The sequence below is a fragment of the Plasmodium reichenowi genome, chromosome 3 (genome assembly GCF_001601855.1).
Source record: "Plasmodium reichenowi strain SY57 chromosome 3, whole genome shotgun sequence".
NCBI classification, from domain to species: domain Eukaryota; phylum Apicomplexa; class Aconoidasida; order Haemosporida; family Plasmodiidae; genus Plasmodium; species Plasmodium reichenowi.
This window is the reverse complement of record NC_033648.1, coordinates 226,736-236,735: the sequence shown is the minus strand read 5'-3', so window position 1 is coordinate 236,735 and position 10,000 is coordinate 226,736. Positions and strand designations below refer to the sequence as shown.

General features: G+C 21.8%; 2 protein-coding genes across 2 annotated transcripts; one reads left to right on the top strand and one right to left on the bottom strand.

The window, feature by feature from the left end:
* Positions 1 to 621: 621 nt before the first annotated feature.
* On the top strand, positions 622 to 7,023 carry PRSY57_0307000 (hypothetical protein; the record flags this gene model as incomplete). Its single annotated transcript, XM_012905698.2, has 7 exons — positions 622 to 648; positions 849 to 916; positions 1,196 to 6,183; positions 6,276 to 6,328; positions 6,500 to 6,598; positions 6,692 to 6,816; positions 6,978 to 7,023. 7 exons carry the CDS (start codon positions 622 to 624, stop codon positions 7,021 to 7,023), a joined length of 5,406 nt encoding a protein of 1,801 aa, XP_012761152.2.
* Positions 7,024 to 7,419: 396 nt separating this feature from the next.
* Positions 7,420 to 9,915, bottom strand: PRSY57_0306900 (hypothetical protein; the record flags this gene model as incomplete). The annotated part of the gene is made up of 3 exons (XM_012905697.2): positions 7,420 to 9,537; positions 9,702 to 9,745; positions 9,837 to 9,915. The coding sequence occupies 3 exons, from the start codon at positions 9,913 to 9,915 to the stop codon at positions 7,420 to 7,422; spliced, it is 2,241 nt and encodes a 746-aa protein (XP_012761151.2).
* Between the last annotated feature and the right edge of the window lie 85 nt (positions 9,916 to 10,000).

Here is a 10,000-nt window from a genome sequence, read left to right as displayed (position 1 = left end):
TTAGAGAGATTTGATTTTTTAATTTTAGAATAATGTTCAATAAATTATAATATTTATTTAATTATATATTATATATATTATATTTTATAATTTATATATATATATATATATATATATGTATATTTTTTTTTTTTTTTTTTTTGTTTGAAATATTGTGATGAATATATAATTATATATATATATATATATATATATATATATACATATATATATTTAATAAATATTATGTAATATATATACACATGAATATGAACTGCTAATAAAAAAAAAAAAATTTCATTTAACTTTTCTATGTACGCTTTAAAAAATTGAACTGTTATTTCTTTGGAAAGAGCAAAATACGAAAAGGCCATAAATATATAAAATAAATGTAATATAAACAATATAATATATATATATATATATATATATATGTATGTATTGACCTTTATATAAATATTTCATATAAATGATTTTTATTAATTTTTCATTGGGTTAATATATTTAAGTGCTATAATAAAAGGTACATATTTATTTTTTTCTCAAGACGATATTTATATTTTGTTTTTTCTCCCCTGTCCACTATATTATTTTTTTAAATATACATATATTTTATATATAAAAGAATATACATTTTTAATTATGAATAATGAAAAGAAAACCGAATTCGTAAGTTTAAAGAAGAAAATTATAATTGTATATGTATAAATATATTTATATATATTGTATTTATATGTATCTACTAAGACATTTTTTTTTTTTTCTTTTTAAATGAATATAAAAAAAAAATACATATATATATATATATATATTTTATAATAATTAACATGTGTGGAAAAAAAAAAATATATATATTTTAATTTTTATAGAGGCTTGATCAATCAACGGCTAGCAATGGTTTATTTACTGTTATAGAAAGAAAGCCCTTATCGTCCTTGTAAGTTTTTTTAAAATATTTATAAAAAAAAAAAAAAAAAAAAAAAAAAAAAGAGGAACAAGTGTTTTTATGTTTAAATATAAAAAGATATATACATAAGTACATACATACATATATATATATATAGACATTATACATATGTACGTGCTTTATCATTATTATTATTATTTTATTATATTATATTATATTATATTATATTATATTATATTATATTATATTATATTATATTATATTATATTATATTATATTATATTATATTATTTTATTTTTTCATGGTAGGGAAAACAATGAGAGCCTTAATTTTAGTAACTTTAATGAACAGTTAAATCCATCTGTTGTTGATACTTTAAAAAAGAAAGAGGACTTTAATAATGATAGTAATAATGTTGATAATATGAATAATAGTAATAATCAGAGTGATAGTATATGTGGAATATACAGATTAAACAGCTCACAGTTATTAAACGACAACCTAGACAATACTCTAAGTAGAATAAGTTATGTAGATGAGGACGTGTCCTCTTTTTTTGATTCTGATAAAGAAGAGGAACTTTATTTTGATAATGACATTTCTACTCTTGGTTCATGTTATTCTATAAATACACCTAATAAAATATATAAAAAGAAGAAAACACGGAATAGTATGAACGGTATACATGCACATGGAAAAGAACAGATTAATTTATTATTAGAAAAAAATGAAGAGAAAAAGAACTCACCATTTATTCATAATAAGAAGGAAGAAAAAAATAATATATATTATAAACCTGAAGAAGGATTAAATGAAGATTATTATGATATAATGAACAAGAAAAAAAAAAAAAAAAAAAAAAAAAGTTCTTTCTTAAAAGATCATTATTTTAAAGAAAATATAAATGCTACTAATGATGATATAAATATACATTCTATGGTATCAAATCATCATAGTGATCATTCAGATCATAGTAATAAAAGTGAAAAATTGCCTAATGAAAAAATCGTATCTATTAAAAATAATAATGAAGAAAAAGCTATAAGACTAAATAAAAATATTTATAGGGTAGTTAATATTAATAAAGAAGAGGAGAAAAATAATAAAGAAAGTTTTATAAGAAGAATTACACAAATAAGGAGAAGCATGATCAATGAAAAGAATTTTCAACGAAATGAAGATGATCATCGCCATAAATATGATAAGAAGTATGATCATGGTGATGGTCATCATTATAAATATGATAAGAAGTATGATCATGGTGATGGTCATCATCATAAATATGATAAAAAGTATGATCATAGTGATGGTCATCATTATAAATATGATAAAAAGTATGATCATAGTGATGGTCATCATCATAAATATGATAAAAAGTATGATCATGGTGATGGTCATCATCATAAATATGATAAAAAGTATGATCATGGTGATGGTCATCATCATAAATATGATGAAAAGTATGATCATGGTGATGGTCATCATCATAAATATGATGAAAAGTATGATCCTAGTGATGGTTATCATCATCATAATCATCTTTATAAATATGATAAAAAGTATGATCATAATGATAAGGACAAAATAGAACATCATAATGATGTAGTAGATCAAGATGAACATGTAGAGCATGAAGAAACGAATGATAAAAATAGTCCATCCAATAATTATTCAAATTATAATAATAGATTTAGTGAAGGTTATATTCTTAAAAGAGATAATAAATTGGCTAGATATAATAGTGATAAACGAGTGAAATATAAACAATTAAATAGTGATGAGGGATATGAAAATGTTTTAAAATATACAAATAAAGAAAAATATTCCAATGTAGATTCCGATATATATTATAGAGAACAGGATTATCCAGAATATTATAATGATGTTCCATCACGATATAATGATTATTACAATCGTGTATCTAATAGAAATGATAAGAAAAATGAATTAAATGAAAATTCTTATTATTATAAAAATATAAAATATAATGAAAAAAATATGTTTATGAAAAATAATGATGATAAAGAAAATGAACCATATCCTGAGGTTCATTATAATGATGATAAATATATAGATAATCAATATGATGATAGATATTATAATGTTAATCGGGATCAGTACCATTTTTATGATGATGAAGAAAATGTGCATAAATCTAAATATATGAATAAAAATTATTACAATGATTATAAAGATTATTACAATAAAGGAAATGCTTTAAATAATTATTATGAGAAAGAAAAATTAAAACGATATAGTTCATTTGATGAAAAGGTTGATATTAAAAGAGGTGATGAAAATGATTATATATATAATAATAATAATAATAATAATAATAATAATAATATGGACGAAAAAATACACACATTAGATAAAAATAATATGTATGTTGATAAAAATAATATATATGATGATAAAAATAATATGTATGATGATAAAAATAATATGTATGTTGATAAAAATAAAATGTATGATGATAAAAATAAAATGTATGATGATAAAAATAAAATGTATGATGATAAAAATAAAATGTATGATGATAAAAATAATTATGGATATAATCATCATATTGTAGGAGGAACCAATACAACGACATATTTGAAAAATTTACCAAAGAAGAGTTATAAGAGAAGAGAAGAAAGTGGTGAGATAAATAATGAAAGTATGAATTTAGAATCTGGAGAAGAAGAATATCGAATGATGCAGAAAAAAAAAAATACCACATTTAAACATGTCGATGAAAATAATATGTATTATAAACATAATGAACTATTGAATGAATATAATACAATTGACGACACAGATAATCTAAATAATAATATTAATAGGAATAGGAATATATATATGCATGAAAATCGAATTAGCAATCAACAAAATAATAAATTCAATCTTAATAATAATGAACTGGAGGCAGACGAAAAAAAAAATAAAATGGATAACATGTTTTATAATAAAGAGAGAAATTATATAATAAATAATCAAGAATATAATAAAAATTATATTTATAGAAATGAATATTATAAAAACGAAAAAAATGTATATCTTGATAGTTATCCATATGAAATGGTTGAACACAAAAACAAATACACATCTAACATGAATAATAAATATGATAATAAAGATTCTTCTTATTTATATGATGATGGTTCTTCATCTTTTAATAATAAAAAATATACTAAATTAATAATAAAGGATAATTTGTGTAACAATAAATATAAACATAATAATTATGATAATCACAATAATATTGATGGAAATGATGTATATTACAAACATCCTTATGATATAGAAGAAGGAAGAGCATATGATAAAAATTATTATCATGATAATGAATTAAATGATCACTATTTAAATTATAGTGATAACTACATGAATACAAAAGTTAATATACATGAAGATCATAATAAAAATATTGATGATAATAATATGTTATATAATAATATGAACTTGACGGATGAAAATAATAATAATAATAATCATAATGATAATAATAATAATGATAAATATAATGATGATAATAATAATAATAATAATAATAAATATCATGTAATGAATCAAAGAAATATATATCCAAACAATATCCCTATGAACTATGTTGGAGATATAAATGAAGATAAAAATAATTATAGTCTGTCAGATAAACAAAATATCCCACCTAGTGATGAGAAACGAGAAGAAAATTCGAGAAATTTTATAAACGAAACCAATAAAGATGAAAAGGAAAATGTAAATAATATGAATAATTTAAATATAGTCAATAATAATATGAAAAATTTTATAGTACCAAATATGAATGGAATGGTTCTTCCTACTACAAGTGTACCAGCTAATGTGATACCAGCTAATGTGATACCCGCTAATGTTGTACCAGCTAATGTGATACCCACTAATGTGATACCCGCTAATGTTGTACCAGCTAATGTGTTACCCACTAATGTGGTACCCGCTAATGTGGTACCCGCTAATGTGGTACCTGCTAATGTGGTACCTGCTAATGTGGTACCCGCTAATATAGTACCAAATGTACCCATTACAAATAATAATATTCAAAATAATAATAACTTGGAAAACATAAACAAAACTAATGATAACCCAGCACCACCTGTTAAAAGAAAAAGGGGACGACCTAAAATGAAAAAAAACCCACCGGAAGAAACACAACCTACTGATTTGGCTAGTAACAGTAATGCTTCTTCATCATATCAAGCTACTAATACAAATATTCAGAATATGAATCTAAATAATTTGAATCCTAATCTCGTAAATGATATGAATCAACCTTTATATACTAATCTTAATACAATTATCAATCCACCATTTAATAATCAACTAGCCAATACTGTTATAAATCTTCCTTTAGATCAGCAGGTTGTACAACCATTAGGACACCAAGTGGGGCAACCCCTTGGTCAGGCAATAAATTATCAGGTAATTCCCCCACCTCAGACAATAGGACAACAGCTAGCTGAACCGATCAACCAGCAGTTGAATCATCAGCTAAGTCAACAAATGAATCAACAAATGAATCAGCAAATGAATCAGCAAATGAATCAACAAATGAATCAGCAAATGAATCAACAAATGAATCAACAAATGAATCAACAAATAAATCAACAGATAAGTCATCAAATGAATGCACAGTTAGATCAGCAAATGAATCATCAAATGAGCCATCAATTAAACCATCAATTAAACCATCAATTAAACCATCAATTAAACCACCAAATGAATCAACAATTAAATCAACAATTAAATCAACAACTAAATCAACAACTAAATCAACCTTTAAGTATGACCATGAATCAACCATTCAACCATCCTGCTTTATATAATAATACAAATAAACCATTGAATCCTTCCTTATACGTAGTATCTAATATGATGAACAATAATTATAATGGAAACTTGACGGAAGAGCAAATGGGGCCAATGTTTAATAATCATGATAACGAACAAGGAAATAATTTGGATCCAAACTTTTATCATAGAAATATGGAACAAACGAAAAGTCAAAACGATGATTTTTCTTATGAAGATGAAGAAGAAATGAACAGAAATAATAAAAAGAATACACGATCTTCTGTAAGTGAATCAGAAGGACAACATTCTGAGAAAGAATTTTCAAAAATTCATAAAAGAAGGGGAAGAAGAAGAAAAAAAGATATTGAGCAGTATTCTAATGAATTTAAACAAAATAATAACCAAGATAATATAAATCAGGATACTAGAGAGGAGAATAAAAGTGATCCTGGATATTCAACTTTTGTTGATGAAAATAATAAGACAGTTTCATACAGTAATAAGAAAAATAATACAAACACATATACATATATATATATATATATATATATATATGATTATATATTTTTATCTTTATTTCTTTTGTAGGAGTTTCATATCATCCAGCAGATGCTGTTTGGGAAAAAATATCAGGTGTCAAGGTATGATGGAATACAGCTTTTATTTATTTATATTAACTAACTTTTTATTTTAGAAATTATTTTTTTTTGTTATATTTTTAATAATTCTTATTATATATTATTCTATATTGTTATATATATATATATATATATATATATATATATATATATGTATATTTTATTTTTCTTCAGTTTGGTCCCATGATATTAACAGCTCAAAGCAGAACAACGAATGTTATACTGTCGAAAAAAAGATCAATAGAATTAGGAAATATTTTGCACAACCTAATAGTAATATAAAACAAGTTTTTATTGAATGAATATATAAAATATATACATATATATATATATGGTTATTTATTTATTTATTTATTTTATTTTTAGTATGGATATATATATAAAGGAGATAATGTTAGGCTTACCATAGGAAAAGAATCAAAAAATGTAAAGAGTGGTTCTCCTTTTTTCTTACCTAGTTTTATGGACTGCAGTATACACAACGACGACGAGTAATAATCATTTTTAAAAAATAATAAATATAAATAAATATATAAATAAATAAATATATATATATATATATATATATATATATATATATATATATATATATTAACAAATTAATAACTCCTAATGGGAATATACATACATGTATAAATTTTTAATTTTACAGCTCTGGGTCCGCTAAAATATTTTTATGTTTTGTTTACCTAAATTAATATACTTCTTTTTAACGTGCCAATTTATAAAGTGTACCACATGAACACCAATAATTATTTTTAATAAGGACATATAGAAAAAAAAAAAAAATTAATCAAAATGGGATATTAATATTTTTTTTTTTTATTTCTTCTTTTTAAAAAATATACATTAAAAGAAAAAAATATTTATATTAAATAAATATGTAAATATTAAGTGTTTTTACACACCTATAAATACTTGTGTGTGTTATGTTATTATATTTTTTTGTGTATTTATGAAATGAATAAGATATGTACCAGAAATATGTATATACCAAAAAAAAAAAAAAAAAACAACAACACATATATATATATATATATATATATATATATACATATAATTATATTTTTATATTTATGTTATGATAATTTATGCTACATATCAATTAATATATTTTTTTTAATATAAGAATAAGAATAGAGATATTTAATATTTTTTTGTGATTTGATAAGAGTAAATCTAATGAATTTTTTCTTTTTGATTTTTTGTATAAGGTCAATTTGTACAACAATATTAAAGTTGTTATAAATTTGGAATGGTAAGGGTATTTTGTTAATACGAAAAGAGATATTTGAATTATATAAGAAAGTTATATTATCATTATTTTGATTAATTGTTTTTATACTATGGTTACTAGGATTATTCATAGTATAAGAAAAATGATTTATATGTTGATTATTTGAAACATTATTATTAATATTTAATACTGTTAAATCTGAGAGGCTACTATTTTTTGAATTTTCTTCATAGATAATGGTATCATTACTTGTAGTATCACTAGAATAATTTTCCATATGAATATTATTTTGTTTCATGTTGGTCATATATATTTTTTTTTTTTGTGTTGATATAATATCTTTATTATCTATAATATGAGTATAAGGTTCCTGGTTTATATCTTGATGAGATTGATTAATAAAATTATGGTAAAATTTATTGTGACTATTTACGGCACTTTCACATTTATTATTATTATTATTATTATTATTGTTGTTGTTGTTGTTGTTGTTGTTGTTGTTATTATTATTATTATTATTATTTATGATGATCATCCTGGTCGTTGCCGTCGTGCCGGTGTTGTTATATTCTTTTTCATTTTGAGTTGTTATATTTTTCATTTTTAATTCCTTTTTATTATTTTTATTATTGTGGTTACTATCCACCCCTTCATGTTTTGCAACATCAAAAATGAGGATAGCTATATTTAACATACTTGCCACAATTTTTAATTCTCTTATGAGGTAAAAATAATCAAAGGGATTATTGATATTTATATTTTTTAATAAATTAGTAAAATTATATATAGTTATACAAGAAATGTTTTTTAGTCTATCATTTTTATTATGTATATAATTATTATATTGATGAGTATTATATTTATTTCCATGTTCCATCTTTATATGTACATCATTATTGTAATGATGACTTTTTATGTAGTTTTCTTCTTTATTATTATAATTTTTATTATCAGAATATACATTCCATTTATTTTTCAATGAATGCTGTTTAATATAAGATAAAAAGGATATAATTTCTGAAATATTTTTAATTCGTAACATATAGAAACGTTGTAGGATATCATCCTCTGTTATATTATATTCATATTGTTCATCTCTTTTTAATTTATTTGTTACAATATGAAGTATCTTAGATATATCATTAATATGACTAAAATATATAAATATTATGGACTCATTATTGATCGACAAACGTCTTTTATCATATCTATTGTTAACAATAATATCATATAATAAATTGATTAGAATAATTTTATTTATTTTTGTCTTTTCACCGTAAAAATAATATAACTGTGTTGTCTCTATACCATCACATAATAAATCATTTAAAGAATCAATTGTTGTTTTATAATATTTCTTATTTTGTATATTCTTTTTCATAAAGTCTGAATATATCAAAAAATTTTCTTCTAATGAGTTTGGTTTTTTATATGGAAGACTTTTTTTATTCTTCTTATCTTTATCATTCACATAATCATTAATATTATTGCACTTGATGGATGTGTACATATTTGTATTATGTTCATGTATTAGTCCTTCGTACGGATTATACATCCTAGGTTGTGTGTGATAAAAGGAGGACTTTAATGATGAGCTGGATGAAATGCTAGACGAATTTGTTGACTTATCAGATGATAATTCAGATGATGTATCAGACGAAATATAAGATGACCTATCATTTGATATGTCACATGATATGTTAGATGACAAATTATAAGATGAAGTATATGTCGAAGAGGAAGAAAGATCTTTATCGTTCCCATTAAAACGTTCAGATTTATTCATATAAGAACAATATATATTCTTTTTCTTTCTCGTACAATATTTTTCATGATCACTTATTGAATATATATCTTTACAGTATCTTTTAATTGAATGTACATTTTGTTTAATATCACCTTTTTCTTGAGTCTCCTTTAAACCTAGTTCTTTCATATGTTGTTTGAAAAGTTCTGCCTGTATGAAGCTTATTTCCTACAAGATGAAAGTCAACAAAAATATGTACATATATATATATATATATATATATATATATATAAATATATTTTATATATATATATTTTATATATATATATTTTATATATATATGTTTTTTTTTATATGTAATATAAATATAAAGATGGATTATATTTTCCAACCTTGAAATTGACATTTTCCAGATAATTCGTGCTTAGCTCTTCAACTATAAAAAAAAAAAAAAAAAAAAAAAAAAAAAAAACATACATATATTTATTATATAGATTATCTTTGTTTCATTGCGTTATGTGCCATACTTGTTTTTAAATTATTAGAAAACAATTTCTTTTTAATTGTATCTTCAATTTTTAAATATCCTATATCAGTCTTCTCCATTGTGGTACTTTTTATATACTTCAAGTATATTCCATTTTCCAGCTTTTTTTTTTTTTTTTTTTTTTTTTTTTTTTTTTTTTTTTTT